Source organism: Lissotriton helveticus, chromosome 2_1 (assembly GCF_964261635.1).
Source record: "Lissotriton helveticus chromosome 2_1, aLisHel1.1, whole genome shotgun sequence".
Classification (NCBI taxonomy): Eukaryota; Metazoa; Chordata; class Amphibia; order Caudata; family Salamandridae; genus Lissotriton; species Lissotriton helveticus.
The window spans coordinates 647,464,225-647,482,093 of NC_136059.1; the positions used below are offsets into that span (position 1 = coordinate 647,464,225).

General features: G+C 47.0%; 1 protein-coding gene across 2 annotated transcripts in view; it reads left to right on the top strand.

The window, feature by feature from the left end:
• RASA1 (RAS p21 protein activator 1) overlaps window positions 1-17,869 on the top strand; it is a 1,157,575-nt gene that overhangs the window by 882,385 nt on the left and 257,321 nt on the right. For both annotated transcript variants that reach the window (XM_078675333.1, XM_078675334.1), the window contains exon 22: window positions 9,693-9,781. In XM_078675333.1, the coding sequence (XP_078531459.1) occupies window positions 9,693-9,781 (89 nt within the window). The remainder of the gene's footprint in view (window positions 1-9,692; window positions 9,782-17,869) is intronic.

The following is a 17,869-nucleotide window of genomic DNA, read 5'->3' on the forward strand; positions in this document are numbered from 1 at the left end:
AGACCAGGTATTTAGCAAAGAACTGCGGGACACACTGGAGGACTACTTTGAGCTGAACGAGGGGACGGTAGATTCACCGGGTATGCTGTGGGAGGCATGTAAGGCTGTGATAAGGGGATACTGCATGTCACTGAAGACCGGGATACTCCGTTCCATCAGGGGCACCCTGCAGACGCTAGAAACTGAACTGGCAGCCCTTGAGGCGCAGATGCGAGAAGCACCTATGGACAGTGTGAAGGCTGCTTTTCGCGCAAAGCTCACGCAGTACCAGGAAGAGGCAGACAGGGAGGTGGCGTTTCTTGCAAAGGACGGACAGGCCCGTAGATTCGGGGAGGGGGATAGAGCGGGCAGGACGCTGGCCAATATGCTTCGAGCTCCCAGAGGTGCGACTTATGTGCTGGAGATCAGGGACGAGGGGGGAGACGTAGTGAGAGAACCCAAGGCCATCCTCGAGGTCATGACGGACTACTACCGCACACTGTACACGTCACAGATTACTCCTGATGACCAAACTATCACTGACTATCTAGACACGATAGCCCTGGCCTGGTTTAACGACGGTGCCAGACAGTACATGGATCTCCCTTTTTTGCAGGAGGACATACGGACTATAATTATGGGCATGCCGCCAGGCAAGGCACCGGGACCAGACGGCCTAACGTCTGAATTTTATAAGGAGTATGCGGACATCCTGGTACCCAAACTGCACCGGGTCTTTGAGGAAGCGGTGGAGTCAGGGATACTCCCGCAGTCAATGCGGGAGGCGCTGATCATCACTCTACTAAAACCCGGAAAAGACCCTATTACGCCTGAGTCGTACCGCCCCCTCTCACTCATTAACGTGGACGCCAAGATCTATGCGAAACTGCTGGCGGAGAGACTCAAATACATGCTACCGCAAATTGCCCTATCAGACCAATCGGGATTCGTCATGGAAAGATCCACATCCCACAACCTGAGAGTTCTGTTCGGGTTACTCCACTACCTAGACCCCAAAACGAAGGCTGCAGCCGCGCTCCTCGACGCGACCAAGGCGTTCGACTCCCTGGAGTGGAAGTTCCTTCACTCGCTCTTCACTAGAATGGGTTTCAGCCCGCTGTTTGCCAGACGCATCGGCGTGCTGTATAATCACCCGACGGCAAGGGTACGTGTGAATGGGCAGACCTCGGACTCGATACAGATCTCGAGAGGGACGAGACAGGGATGCCCGCTCTCTCCCTTGTTGTTTGCCATCGCCACAGAGCCGCTGGCCGCACGAATGCGCCAGCACCACACTCAGAGGAGCATTGGCTTCACGTCGCGCGGCCTGCTCATCTCCCTATATGCGGACGATATCACGATATACATGATGGACCCCGAGTCCAATTTTGATCCGCTGATGCGCGAGATGCTTAGATATAGCGGCCTCACTGGGATAAATATTAATTGGACAAAATCGACAATGCTGCCACTAACGGATAGCACGGTGAAGTGTCAAACTGAATTTCAGATTGACTGGGCTGAGGAGGAAGTTAAGTACTTGGGCATTAGAGTGAGTCGCACAGTTCAAGACGTCTGGCTCTCCAATTTTGGAGTGGCAATGGAATGGCTGGAGGGAAAGGTCAAGAAGTGGAAGACGCTCCCTCTGTCACTGATGGGACGCATAGCCCTTGCAAAAATGGTGGTGGCTCCCAAATTCCAGTACTTATTCATAAATGTGCCTCTGCCATTAACGATGGCGTTTTTCAGCAGGCTTCGGTCTGCGGTCATTGAATTAGTCTGGGCAGGTCAGCAACCGAGAGTGGCCTGGAACCTCCTCACTCTCCCGTTCAAACAGGGCGGATTAGCCGCACCAGATTTCGAGCTCTACGCGTACAGTGCACAGGCTCAGTACCTTTACTACTGGCACCACCCGATCCCGTACCAACCTCATGTAGCTATAGAAATGGATGTTGCGTCGCCATGCCCCGTCATGGTGGCAGTGTACAAAAAGTATAGGAGGTCGCATGAGGACATTAACACGGTAGAGATGGTGCGCTGGGCGTGGGCGGGAATTGCCAAGCGAGCGGGAGTTGGTGACATGTACGCCCGAGCATGCCACTAGACGGTAACCCCCTGCTGGAGCCCCTCACGGATGCTGCAGTGGTCCGCAGAGCGGGCGAGAGAGGCCTGAAGCTGGCCGGGGACTTATACCCGGACGACACCTTTATAGAACTGCAAGAAATGACTAACACTACGACCCCTACGGCCTCAGAGCTCTTACTGTATTACCAACTGCGAGCGGCGTGCAAGAATAGATACCCGGGCTTCCCGGAGGCACCGCCGACGTTAGCGGCCTTGGAGGATGTTCTCTCGAATGCCTCCTCACATAAATTAATTACGAGGATCTATAGAGCCACGCAGAACTCGACTCCAGTCCCACACACTGACTCGAGGATGGCCTGGGTGAGGGAGGCGGATATACAAATTTCCGACAAACAATGGACGTTTTGTTGCACGCAACTAGAACACCTCTCCCCGAATTACAGACTACGCATTATACACTTCAATTATCTTCACAGAACGTACCGCACGCCCCTGCAGCTGGTGCGAATGGGACTGACAGCTGACGCCTCCTGCTGGAGGTGTGGCGAGAGGGAGGCTACTTTTTACCATTTGTCATGGACATGCGGGCCGGTGGGGGCATACTGGGAGAACGTATTTCGCATTATAGGTCTGATGATACACGCACAGTTGAGTCCTGACCCATTGCTGGGCCTTCTGGGATTTGTTCTGCCGGTGCCGAGTACATCCAGAAAGCTTGTGGCGATGTTACTCCTGCTTGCCAAGCGACAGATCGCACTAAAATGGAAACAAAAAGCCCCACCAACGACATCTGGTTGGCTGAAATCGGCCTTGTACTGCAAAGACCAGTTGACGTCGTACTGGGAAATTATGCCACTCCGCTCTCGGCCTGCCGATATTTGGCAGCCGCTAGTGGACTGGCTGGCCCGCTCGGGCGGTGAGGAGAGTGATTGAGTGCAGCGTAGTGTTGGTCTACTGGGGGGGAGAGGGGGGGATGAGGGTAACGACTTCATGCACACTGTCAGGGACTGCTGGCGGCGGGTATCATGTTCAAATTCTTGACATTGCTTTTGTTGACCTGTGACATGCTCTCTCCTGTGTTTATTGTTGAAAGTTGTATGTACATAATATATCATATCGATGCACACTGTACACTTATCATTGCTTTGCTATGTGTAGAACAAACATATGCTGCCTGCCTCCGGGTTGTTGGCTAAATAGCGGTGTACAGATCATAAATACGAATAAAGGTTTTTGAAACTTAAAAAAATAAAAAAAAAGTGCCGAAGTCACACCTGAGTCCCTCTCAGAAGCTCCCCTCCATCGTAGCGGATCTGGATTCAACGCAGTTTCTGGTTTATCCTGCCGAGCAGCGAGTCAGAACTTGATTCCGATCTTTCAGCCTCTATCCCGGGTTTCAGTCAGGATGACCCTCCAGCTCCTGGGCCTGATGGCCTTTTGCATCCTGCTAGTGCAACATGCCAGGTGGCATATGTGTGCTCTGCAGTGGGACCTGAAGTTCCAGTGGGCACTGCATCTGGGCAACCTGTCCGATCATGTCCAGATCTTGGAGTGCACTGCACGACAATTGCAGTGGTGGCTCACGAATCCCGATTGGGTCAGTGGCAGAGCCCTCTCCCTTCCCCCACCAGAGCACACAGTGGTGATTGATGCGTCCCTCCTGGGATGGGGCGGCCACTTGAGAGAGGCGGAGATCAGAGGCCTCTCTTCTCCAGCAGAGTCCAGGCTTCATATCAATCTTTTGGTGCTTCCACCCGAACCAGTCCACTTGCTGCCTTCTTGCGTGGAAATTGAGCAGCTGCAGTTGACCGTTTTTGATCTTCCTCCTGAAGTCTGTAATGTTATCTGGCAGCTAGAAATTCTTCCACAAAGTCAGCTTATGCCTGCTGATGAAAAACGTGTGTATCATATTGTGCAGAAAAGTTTATTGACCTTCTTTCTATCTCCCTTTCTGATATTTAACTTTTTATTTTGACCCTCACCCAGCAGGACTCTGGGCACTCTGCAAAGGTATTTTTTTTCCTGCTTTGTCTACCTTCTTACGGCTGCCTGACCAACCCTCCTTTTTTAAATCTCTGATTGTAAATAGGTTTCTAAAAGGTCTTGTACATATGTTCACACCTTCACTTTATTATGACTCAGTGGGACCTTAATATGGTTCTCACATTTCTTTCACCTTGCCCACTGTCTACGCTCTTCCACATCCTGCTAAAGAAGAAGAGCGACTCCACCGTTTGGCCTAAAAAAGAGTGTTGTCTTTCTACCTTGACTGCGCACAATAGTTCCAGGTGGACAGCCAACTCTTCGTGGGGTGCGTGGTTGAAAATTAAAGTCAGGCAGTGCAGAAACTGACCATCACTCGACGTGTCGTTCTCTGCATCAAGATCTGCAACAAGCTGGCGGAGAAGCAGACTCCAGAAGGCTTATGAGCTCAATCCACTAGAGCTAAGTACGCGACAACTGCGTTAGCCCAGGGAGTTCCAGTCCTGGATATCTGTCAGGCAGCAATGTGGGCATCCCTGCACACGTTTAACATGTTTGCCAAGGGTTAATGCCTGGACATTCTGGTCCGCAGGGATGGGCACTTCGGTCGTTCGATCCTGCAGGACTTTGTAGTCTACATTTTTCCGCAGTCCCACCTGCGAGGATGTTATTGCTTGGGTATCTGTTCAAAGGTAAGGAATCTGCGGATAGCTGTCTGTATCATATAAACAAGTTACTTACAGTTGGTAACGCCTTGTCTGGTAGAGATAATATCTGCAGATTCCTTAGTAACTGACCCACCCATCCTCCCTGTTCTGCGAACCGATTTCTAGCATCAGAGCAAATTTGTTCCAGGGCCATAGTTTGAACACACCAATTTCAGTGCACTTCATGGCTCTGAGCTTCTGGTGCGAAAAGTTGTGAAAAGTAACTAAAGTTAGCATGCCTAGGTGGCACCTATATCGGTGATGTCGACATTACATCTGGTGCGTACTCCACAGATTTCAATGCGGAGCCGACCAACACCATCTACTGGCGCGCAGGGGTACTTTTCATGAAAAAAATTCGGAATCCATTCTGACTCCTGGGGAAATTCTAAAGTAAGGTATCTACGACTAGCTATTGTCTCTACCAGATAAGGCGTTTCCTAATATGAGTTGATTGCTCTTTTAGTCCAGATACCTTGTTCCTGTATCCATCAGCGCATTTCGACTTCTGATCCTTGGAGGTCTGCACAGGATTTGGCCTGGTAAAAACGTCTTTAGTTGTGTCATGTCCTTTAGGCTAGTCCTATCATGTATACCCCTTTTTTACATACATTATCCCATCCACACGACAATAATGGTTATGAACACGTGACCTTTTACCCAATAACTTGCTCCGATCTCTTATACACTAGGCTCTCAGTACGCTATCATAATCCCTGTTCCTGACATACATAAACATGTCCTCAGGCACAATATAATAATTCTGTATAAAGGTCACCACTTTTTGCATCCTTGGCCAACAGCAAGCTGTGCATGATCACAATTGTTTTGTAAAACATTTATGATGGTTTTCAAAACATATTGAATCTAGAAGAAACCCTGGAATGACTAATATATAAGACCACTATTCCCCCCGCAGATGAGAGGAGAATACCTTCCAAGCTGACCTGGGGTCCTGCATGCTGAATCTTCGACACTCAAAGGTCTGACATCTCTTGCGGGATAGGAATATCAATAAAGGACTAGCTTTGTTGTGTTAGTGAGACTCAGATGGTACGTCTGTGGGCAAACCATTTGGTTTGGTCATGAAGCCCTCACACAGCAACCTATATATATATAAAAAGGCTTGCGGGACACCGGAGCAGGACGATAGGTCGCAGGAGCACTCTGATCGGAAATACCGGTCTTCTTCCCCTCCCTGCCAGGTGACCCAGGAGGCTTTAACAGCAAGTAGCAAGTTAAAGCAGAGGGAATCCCCCTCTAACATGTACAGCACCTTAGCGAGTGCGACACTTTTTACCACACACTAAATCACTTAATATAGTTTATTTATTTTTCACTTACACATACTCATTGGTCCTGAGGAAAGCCAGTTTTAACAAAAGGCCTGGCTGAAACATGTAGACCACACAGGACGTAGGAGCTCATAATACACTCCACATCGTCCGCAAGCCTTTTTATCTGCTAACAGGGGCCCAGCAATTAAAATTTATCTTATACCCTCGGGAACTGGGACCACCTGTATAGCTTTTAAACTGCACGTTCATACCCACTATTCACTGCACACTCAGTAAGTATACCAGCTCCTCAGTAATCTGGAGTCGCAGCACACCCGGGACACATTCGGTGTCACTGCGGTGGGCCCGATGATGAAGCATGACACCAACTAGGTTGGTGTGTGAGGGCTTCATGACCAAACCAAATGGTTTGCCCACAGACGTACCATCTGAGTCTCACTAACACAACAAAGCTAGTCCTTTATTGATATTCCTACATATAACCAGGGGATCCGGACTAGCTTACCTAGTCCTTTCTCTCCCTTTTGATTTGCTGATCTCTTGCGGGATGACATCCTCAAAGCAGAGGCGGGGTCCTTCATTCTCAACCATCAGGTTGTTGCAGGGATTCTGCACGAACCCCGAACTATGCGCAGGAATATGGGACCTTGGTTTACAGGGACTGGGTCTTCCTACCACCTTAGTACCCAGGACCGACTAGCCATAGTGTCTCACTTGCTCTCCTACTCACTCACAGACAAAACAAATGATTGGACACCCCAGATCTCCCGGGAATCGCGGTAACAAGACACACCTTTTCGCTCACACGCTTGCTCTTGTCCACAGTAGAACCTGACAGAGACACAAAACAGTTTAAAATATTTATTTTAACTAATGTGTCCTAACATGCAGTATATGTGCTACAAGAAGCAGGAAAATGCATAGTACAAATATAGTCAGCATAGCAGATATTCCATATATCATGAAGGGAGATGTAATCGTGAAAAATACTATAATGCATTACCTCCCTTCCCTTGCTAAGAAGAAGTATTATTATATAATAGAAGATCTCTGGGCTGTCAGCAGACCCCATACCTCAGCCTGTAGATGGTAGATCTACATCATAGGTCCTGTCTCGCTCTTCTCCCTGGAAAGGTCCCTCTCCAAGCCTGTGCTACCTACTCATGTATTCTAATAAAACCCAAGTACATTTGTTCAAACAAACAGCTGCATCAGTATGTTTTGTCTTAGGGCTAAAGTCTGGCAGAACAAAATAACAAGGGGTATTGTTGTTGGACCTTGTACATAATGTTCAGTCAAAATCCCAGGAACATGCAGCAAGTAAACACAGCGATGAGTTCTCATGTGAAATCCGTCATTGGAATATTGCAACAAATACAGACGTGTAGTAACTTGTTCAAAAGCAGCAGGCAAGCTGCCATGTGCTCATGCTAACTTAGTAAAAAACAACAATGTCCCCATGGGCTACATGACCAGGTGAGGGGGATGGTTTTTCCCAAGGGGTTTCTTGACTACATACACACGCATATGCATGCTACACATATAGATCTAGGTTAGGTACATTTAGGCAAATGACTTAGGGCACTTATTTTAGGAATATGCAAGTGCTACTGTTTTTATCTGAACTGCTTATGTTCTTCTTATTAGCACTATGGTAGAAAGGTATCTACAATTTACTATATTGGTACTAGCAATCTCTTTCGTATTCTTTTGTCTCTTGATTGTTGCAGCAAATAAGTTTTACTCAAGACTGACGCTGGACCAATAAATACTTATTGAAATGTCCTAATCGCCCTCCTGTGTGTTTTCGGAGAATAAGTGAGCACCAGTGACTGAGCGAAAAGTACTGTACTGTTTTCCACAATCCCTGAGGAATCAGGGTTGTCATGTTCAGTGGTTGCCTGAAACTACCTACACCACTGTAAGATACAGGGGGGTGGTAGTGGCACTGTAGAGCTAGCTGGTTTAAGGGCTGACACATCCTGTGGGGGTGTCCGGAAGCAGTCTGGACACCAAGCCCTCAGTTTAGCACATCCAAATGCTCAGGTCCTGGGGAGTCCTAGGAACTACACAATAGTTGTTGAAGTTCCAAAGGAAAACCCCTGAAGGTCGTGAAGACCCTAAAAGCAACTTTTCAGTTTTCCTTACAATTGAATTGCTGTCACATTTTTGCTGATGTAATGTGAACTACTTTCCCGGGATGGTTATGCAGTAAAAGCTATTTTCTATTTCTTGAACATTCTACTCCTAATTGTAGCCCTGGTTCGTACTAGATTCCCTGACCGGCTGTTGGAAGCTAACAGTCACTCTCCCAATGTTCTTACTCTGCCTCACTCTTGAAAGTGGAGAAGGGAGACTCCATCGGCCAGACCTCAAAGAGCTTTGAGCTTTTACATCATTTGTCCAAGACCATCTTGTGGACAATCAGCTCTTTGTGGCGTTCTCTAGGGCAAAGGAAGGCAAGACAGTGAAGAAAAAGAAAATACTTTATCAGGGGCGGATAATCTTCTGCATGACGCACTGACCTATAAGCAGCCTCCAGAACTGAGGGCCCTTTCCATGAGGGACTAGGCTGCTCCCACTGCGTTGGCATGTGGTGTGCCTATCCTTGACATTTATCAAGCAGCTATGAGTGTCAGTCGACAGGTTCACAGCCAAGTCCAAAGGAAAGGGAGATGTGCCTGTTCTGCGTTTCTTTTCAATTGTAGCCATTCCACAGACACACCACTACTTTGGTCTCTATTCACAAGGTGAGTAATTTGCAGATAGTAGTATCTATCAGAATAATAATTTACTTGCCTTCTCAAACACACGTTCTGATGCATAATTGATGTAATCTCAGATTCCTTACTGCCATCCTGCCTCCTCATTTTGTGGAATTGTCTCTTTTTCCATCTAATAACCTCCCAAACTGAAGAACTGCACACTGGGACCTTTGATTATTTTTTGGCAAGGGCATTGGCGGAGTCAATAAGGAAACTGACGTCAAAGTGCTGGGGTGGTTTGCTTGTATGAAATTCTAATGTCCCTTCTGAGGCAGAACACAGTCAATACAGAGCAGCATGGTGCCATGATTGCTGTTTAAATCTATGGATCCAGTCTGGCCCTTGAGGGTATTGTATAAGTGAAGAATCGGCTGTTAAGAGTATCCACCAGAAAGAGCTATACCGAAAGTAACTAAATAGTTTTTGGGGACAGTAAAAAAGTATATTTTCAGCCTTCGTTATAGTGTAGATGTATATTCCATCTGTGTGCCTAATAGTCCTTAGTCATTACGTAGTATCATATTTTTACTGACATTGAGAGTTTTCTCAAAGCACAACCAATGGAGATATAATTTGAGTTGTTTTTTTATTTTACTTTTTTCACTACTAAAGTACCCCAAGTGGCAACTATGGGTTTTATTAATGAAATAGAATACATTGAAAACATCAAACAACTGTCTATGAACCTAAGAGGTATCCTATGGCCACTAACAGTGCATTGCTGCCAGTCTCAGAAAGCTTGTATTTTTTTTCTCCCTAACCTTTTGTTGTACGGTTGCTTTGTTCTAATGCAAATGTTATGAGGGAGAAAGACAGTACAGAAAACTGAAGAGCAGAACCCCTAAAGATGACAAATTTGAGACGTTTTCTTTTAGATTCTCCATCTCCTATTGCTGTGAGAACACTGACGCTGGTCGCCAAGTCGCTACAGAATTTAGCTAATTTGGTTGAATTTGGAGCAAAGGTAAGTGAATCATGAACATAAAGTACAAATGATAGTTAATTTCAGACTGTGACAGATAACAAGAATATAGAACTAGTTTTTATTTTTGTTCCTGAGCTATGAAATAAAGGGTGCTTTTTTGCAATATCACATTCAATAGAACTCACTATGCCCTGGTTTTCTTTTTTGTTGTTAGAAAAACCTGTAACGCAAGCTATTCAATGGAAGCAGACTTTTAGCACAGCAAAGGGTATTACCCATTAATACAAAGTGCCATGATAGGAAGTGTGGGACATTGTAATTTTCCAGCTGTGATTTTGTCCTATTTTCATTTACATTTGATACTTATATTATCTATGTTTTGACTTTTGTTCTCTGACATAGAAAGCTATGTTTTACATACATAAACAATGCTTGGCAGTTGATAGTGGTTGCTTGTTGAAGATAAGAAAATGGCTAATATGTTCTATAATAGGGTGTCTGGTGCTTGCACATACATGGTTTCATGTTTCATCGTATGTCTTGCTGCTCATTGTTCTAAAGAGTAGCTATAAGGGGTGGGCTGGCACCTGCTATGGTGCACTTATCACCTCTTGTACCTTTTAGTAAACCCATATTGGTGAATTGTGGTACCATTTGCTAATTTGCTTCCAAGATACTTTGGTTCCTCAAACACTAAAATGTGTTTGCTGTATATTTGTTTAATCTTGACAACATCTAAACACAAAGACTGAAGGTCGAGATTTGACCCTTCTTTAGCAATTTTTCATCATGTTTAATGCCTGTAATAGCCTAACAAGGTTTGCAGCATTCCTTCTGGACTAGGGGTTCTATTTTAAAACAACATTGACTACTTTCCTAGTTTAGTGTCTGGCTAAGTGTGAGTGTATGCATACAGAGAACTCCGTTGAATTGGTGCTGTACTTCTTAAAACCAGCCATAGGTAGGAGCAACTAATGCAGTTATCCCTTCTCTGCAACCCTGTTTACAGCCCCACCTAATTTAGGATAGGGTTTCTTTGTGAGGGCTGTCTATAAACTTGACTGTAGTCCTCATTGGCTCATATTTTCAGGTTATCTGTTTTGCACCTCTCTGCTGCTTGTCTATGCAGACCCTATAGTGAGGCATCTGATAGAGACTACTAGCCGCAGATTCCTTAACGTTAGGGCGGAGTCATGTGATACCCACCCCACCCCACCGCCCCTGACGCACAGAGATGCTATGGCAAAGAAAATTTTCCAGATCCAGTCTTATGCCTGGGGATAATTCTACGTTATGGAATCTGCGGCTAGAATCGTCTCTACCAGATACACCGTAACCGAAGGTAAGTAACTTGTACAATAGACCAACTGTGTGTGCGGTCGCAGCAAAAAAATAAAATCTCCGGACTTCTCTTAACCACAACCAGCAACCACTGCTGCTTGAACATTTTTTGTTCAGTCTGTTCTTTTCTGTTAGTTTATACAGTTCTTGCTCAGGGAGAGTAAAAACAGACCCTTCTACATGTCCTCTCACTCCTTGCAATTTTATGTTGTCTCTATTTTGTATGTGGTATGAATAAAGCAAGAAGACACAGTTCAGTTATGTACAGATACAAGATAAACACACTTTCTCGGCAATCTTCCACACTCTTCCACATATTTATTAATACTATAGAAATATTTTTCTTTGAAAAATATGGAAAATGTGCAATTTAAATTCATATCTACATGAGAAACTTGCTTCCATTAGCCAGACCTAGATTGGATCTGAAAGCAGAGGGCTTACACTTGGTGTCTCTTGTGAAAAGGATTTCATTGCAACAAGGCAAGCAACTGAAAAATGGGCATTTGGTGCATTATGATTAAATGGAACAAAAGGCTTTGATTTAATCTTTTTAGGGGTGGACGAGGAATAACATGACAAAAGTACTGAAATGGGGGTTATAGGATAATGATTCTTTCTTGATCATTGATGTGGATGAGTAAGAATGCAAACCATCTTCTTTTGTAGCATTCAGATAGTGGGGAATAAGGGACTCCCAAGCACCTGCAGTGACCAGGACAGCTATCTCAACTAGATCACGTATGCAGGTGGTAACTTCAATACTTCAAATGCACATTATGCTCCAAACACTGCAACCTGAAAAAAACGAATCTGGTTCAGAAAAAAAAAATCAGGTGAACATGTCAACATCAAAAAGAGAATGCATTCTGAGACTTTGGCTGATCTCAAAAAGAAGATGGAACCTGACAAACTGAACAACCTCAAAAGAAGGATCAAGACCACGAGAAAGGGCAACCTCAAAAAGAGATGCCTTCATATAAGTAACTACCCTCCAAAGCACAATCCCTTGTGGGCTCTACAACCCTGCTGCTGCCCTCTCTACCCTTTTCAGCATGGTCTTGACTTGACCTCATCAAAGTGGCAAAGTAAGAAAGTAAAGGCCCTTTTTGATGATATGCCCTTGAAGGAGGTCTGTTCCTGGGGTGCAAAGTTTTGCCTAGAAAGTTTTGGATCCAACTCTGGTGTATGTCATGCCTGCGGGCGCACAGAAGATGACTCAGAGGCCAATAATCTCCTACTGTCTTGCAATATGGATGCTTTACATGGAATTACAAAATACAAGGGGTTTGAACTCTCCTCCTTCCCTGCTTGCATGCTTTTGTAGGGAGTTTTTTTGTGTTAATCTTGGTGGTGTGACAGGCATTGGACGCATAGGAGCTTATCTTACAGAGGCCAAAATTAATAACAGACATCTTGCTGCTCTCAACCGCACATTTAGACCCTCTGCTGCCCTATATCAAAGAACATTTTGAACTCGCATTGATTGCCCCGGGAGAAGCCATCTTGTGCTGGGCAATCCACAGAAAATTTGCCAGACTACACAGGTCTGCCCTATGTGATCTCGTGTGACACTCTTCACCTGAGTATAGTGGTTTATTCCTCCTCAACAGAACTGAAGCCAGTTGATTTTATCCTCGCCACACCTGAGTGAAAGTCTAAAGATGATGGACGCTGGTCCCATGAAGTCGTTGCCTCTGAAAGTCTTGCCATCTGCACAACAAAGGCTACATTCCTCCAGGTCAATATTCATGTATCTCCTAACCAGCCTTCTCTCTATAGGCCACCAGTAGAGGCATTCTTTCTAAAAGTTCTCTCCTACAAGTCTGTTTATTGTTCCTCAGTGGGAACTGGATCTTGTGTTGATTTTTTTTTCTATTGGCATTCCTATTTGAGCTGATGCACAGTTGTCCTGTTCGATATCTCACTTTGAAACCTGTCTAATTTGTAGTGACATCAGCCCGCATGATTGGTGACCTGAAGGCGCTTTTGGTCTCACCACAATTCACAATATTCTACCAGGATAAATTGGTTCTTTGCCCTAGCCAACATTGGGAACTGCTTTTCACCGAGGACAGTCCATCACTCTTCTATCTTTCTTTCCCTCACCTCATTGGCTACATAGATTGGACCCTAGGCATGTGGTGTCCTGTTTTTTACATTGACCATACTCAAAAAGACAGAGTGGATGATGTGGGCTTTGCAGGAACCAAGAAAGGTGAGATGGTGAACAAACAAAGCATTTTACATTGGGTCATTCGGCATTAAGGTCTTCCATACCGTGGCCAAGTATGACCCTCTGGAGGGTGTTCGTGCCCACTCCTCTAGGCACATGGGAATTCATATTGCTCTATCCAGAGGAGTACCAGTAATCTGCTGTACAGCCCATGTAATCCTCCTTGCATACCTTCGGCAAACCACTACTGCCTTCTAGCTCAAGCACAAAGAGATGGGTAATTTGCTATGCTGGTGTTGCGTGATTTGCTGGCTTAATCTAGCCTACTCAGTCCCACCTCTATCACAGTATTGATACGGTTGTCATTAATAAGTTGATGAATGTGTAGCAATATATATACTACAGCATAAAAAGTTACTTAACTTTGGTAAATACATTTCTGGTGGATACATAAACATTTCCTACACTTCTAATTGTCCTTTCTCCCTATGAGTTAGTTCTTTAGGTAGTAAAATCTTAAGATATGCAACCATGTTATGTGCTGCATTTAATGTCATTAATTTATATAGCGCAGCATCTCTGCTCCAACAGAGCTTACCAGCGCTGCTACAGCGAAAGACAAGAGATCAAGCACTAGTAGTTAAAAGAAGCATGTTTTAAAAAGTTTCTTAAACTACTTGTGGGAAGGACAAATTCCAGCTTACGAAAAAGGAAGTTCTAGAGCTTTGGTCCTAGAAAGGCAAAAGAGTAACCCTCTTACCTTGCCAATTTGTAGCGGGGGGGGGGTCATGGCTCTGCCAAAAGATCTTTCTGGACAGTAGGGATGGACCAGCTTGCTAAGATATTGAGGGTCAGACTTTGTCATAACTTTATACATGTAGCTAAGAGACTTGAACTTGATTCCCATGTCGTCGAGGCGCCAGTGAAGCTCCAAGATGGTGGAAGCACTGTACGCAGTCAATAAAAAACATAATTTTCAAATGCGCTAAAGCTCTTGAATCAAACAAATGTCCTGTCCATGCACATTCCCCTCGCTATGTCTACTTTTGGAGTTGAAGTCAAAATTGAAATATGTGTAAGGTGCATTGAAATCGTGTATGTTTGATAGAGACTACTAGCCGCAGATTCCTTAACGTAGAATTATCACCAGGCGTGAGACTGGACCCGGAAAACTCTTTGCCACAGCATCCCTGCGCGCCGAGGGTACGGCATCACTCGAATCCACCCAGGCGTCGTCTGCATACGTGACGTCAGCGAGGTCACATTAGTCCCACACCGGTGTGCCTACGTCAGTTTGTTCCTTTTCCGCGTGCAACGCGGGTCCGGTCTCTGTTCAGGCCTGTTTGGGCCCCTTTTTCTTCCTCATTGTGATATGTTGTGGTGGAACAGTGTGCGAATGCCTGCGGGCTTCAAGACTTGTATGTCGTGTGGGCGTCTTATGTCGGCGACGGACCCTCACCTCATCTGCATGTGGTGTTTCGGGGAAGATCACGGCACCACTGATTGTGAGGTGTGCCAACAGTTGAATCCGACGTCGCGGCGGGAGCACAGGATTAAACTACTCTTGGCGTGTCTCTCAAGGTTGGCTTCATCCCCTCGATCAGCCTCGGCAGACGGTTTGAGCAGTCGTCGTCGGCGCCCTCATCCCTCTCCGATGTCGCGAGAGCGTCGCTCCCTGGTGGATAAGTGTAGCACCTTGTCCCCGGGGATGGTGTTTGGCCTGCTGGGGGCGTGGGCTCTCCGCGGGTGATGCGGCCCGCGTGTCGTCCTCTTATCCACCGTTTCCCGGTGAAGGGGTGTCGAAAGTCCAGATGGAGACATATGCGCCGGGTTTGCAGGCCTCGCTGGCGTCTCCTCCTTCCCCTCCTGGGACGTCAGCAGATCCCTGACATTGCGCGGGCCCTCCACGGCGTCGCCGGCCTCGGCGCTGACTGGCTCTGCTCCAGGCTTGAAGGATGTGATGCTGTTGGGGTGCCGCCCTTCGGGGGTCCCTTCTTCGGACCACGGCGCCTCTGCCTCGCCGCAAACTACTGTGGGAGTCCCTTTGGTGTTGTGAGAGGTTGCCGGTGCTCGGGTCGCATCCCCGAGCCCCACTCTGCCATCTGGACAGGTGGCGGCCTTGTCCACGGCTGAGCTGACGCCGCCCGGCACCTGCTGGCCCTGGGGGGCGCCGCATGGGTCGGCGGGCCACCTACATCACATTCTGGGCCGTGGCTGCGAATGGCTTTGTGTCATTCCCCTAGTCCATCTCGTCCCTCCATGCAGGCGGCTGCCTCGTCAAAGGTGGAGTCTGTATAGTTCCGGCGCCGCCCCTTGGCCTCCTCCGTTCCGGTCCCCGGTGCTGTGTGACTTGGGGGAGTCTTATCCGGCGTCTCCTTCGGCGCCAGATTGTGATGACGTCCTGCCTCAGGTGGCGGACTCTACGGCGCTAGACAGGCGTCGAGGTGAGGATTCATCTTCGGACGCTCACTCTTCCCTGGAGGTCGGGTGCCTACTGGTATCATCCTCCCCGGAGACAGGCCGCCAGGTGGTGAGTTATTCACCGACTTCATCGAAGGGCGGCTCCCCGCCATTCCCGAGGCTGAGGTATTCGCCGGAGAAGCAACAGTTTCCCCACTCTTCCGTTCCTCCTTCTGAATTCCAGCGGGCCCTTAGCACCTTATGTGTGTTGGCTAGGGCCACCTCTTGTTTGTGGGACTTGGCTGAGTCCTTGGGATCAGCCGCTTCACTATAGTCTGTTCCGGTTAACTTACGGCATCATGTGTTGGATGGCCGGTAGCTAGCGGCGTTCATTCTCCGCTCCCCTCTGGGCGTCTCGGAGGGGCTAGGCCGAGCATACGCTTCCTCAGTCACCCTCCGTCACCATGCTTGGCTTCGGGACAGCGTGTTCCCTGAGAATGTTCAGGAGCGACTGATTGATCTTCCATTCGATGGCACCCTATTATTCGATTCCCCGGCAGACGCCGCCATCCGGAGGTTCTTGGCATGGCTCCGTCCTTCTCCTCCTCCTTCGCCTCCTCCTCCTTCTCCTTCCCCTCCTCCTCCTCCTCCTTCCCCTCCTCAGTGACTGTTGAGTTGATCTGGTTCTGGATCTTCTTATGGGCCGGTTGCCCTTGCTGTGAGGTGTGTTTTATGGTCACTCAAGTCCTCCCTGCTGGGACTGTGGCTTTGTTTCCTGCTGGCCGGCCCTTTGTTGACTGTGTTTCTGCTAGAGTTATCTGCACAGAATTGGCCCTGAGATTAGACTTCTTGTTTTTCTCTTGAACTGCTTGACAAGCCTTCTGCTGGGTTTTTCCCCATGGCTCTTTCGTTGTCTTTTCCTCTGCCGGGAAGTTCCTTCCAAAGAGGGTTCCCATGTCTTGAGACTTAACTCACCCTATGTGGGGTAGTGATAGGTATTATAAAGCTTGCTTTCTGCTAGGAAGTTCTGGTCGCCTCCAGACCTCCGCTCTCCATGGCGTTTATGTATGTTGCTGATGCTTCTTTAGGTCGTGTGCGCGGACCCCTCGTGGTAGTGTGTCCGGGCATTTCCTCTCCTTCATGCTCCTGTCCTGGAGGCTGGGATGGTTCTGTGTTTCTCCCTTTGTCGGACGTAGCCAGCCCGGTCTTTCTGGGGCCCCGGGCTGTTCTTCCTTCTTCTGGAGGCTTATTGCTGCGAGCGATGCTCTGTCTGGTCGGTTGCCTTCCCTCTATGTTGGGCTCGCCTTCTTTTCCCTCGTTTCCTTGGGCCCTCTAGGCTTTTCTTCTTCCTCTTCCTGGAATTGGATGGAAGCTCTGTTGCCTTGTAGGGGCGTGGGGTGCTTCGGCCTCCCTAGCCTTGCCCTTGGTTCCTCTGCTGAGGGTGAACGGGCTTCTGAATTCTTCTAAATTCTCTCTTCTTCTCATATCCCTCTTGGAGTCGGTGGTGTTCTGCTTGTGGGGCAACTCAGAGTTGCTGCTGGCTGACCTGTAATGAATTAAAGAAAATCTAACCACATACTGGGAGTGAATCGACCTATATACCCCTTCTGGAGTGCATGAGCAAATCTCTGTGGAGAACAGGAATATATATATATAGATATAGATATAGATATATATATATATTCATCAATTCCAGACAAAGCCGGACTTACTCTTTCTTGAAAACATAGTGAATAGGTTCCAACACTTTAATTATGTATATTTGGCTAATCAAGTTCTAAATGTCCACCCAACTATCTACGCAATTGAACAGAGCTCGTGCAAGGTGTAGGACAGAACCCACAAAACATTAAACATAAATTAGCTACTATTTAACACAAAACAGATTGAATTTCCTGCAAAGTTTGCTGGATTTGAAGAAGAAACATATTTCAAAATGTTGTTAAGTAGCTACTTTGGGCATGCTGTTATAAGCGCCTATTTTGCATTTGTCCCCACTATTGTTCTAAATGGTGACAGATAATGAAACGAAGCCACAAGCAGACAGTGCGATTTGCAAGAATGGCAGAATGTGTGCAAGTGAAAAAGCCGGGATTTGAATTCTCATCTTCCAATGTGCACTCTATTCCGATGTACGCTTAACCATGCTGCCTCTATGCCATCACTCTTGACCCATTGCAACCCTATTATTCCCTGGTGTCAATGGCAGA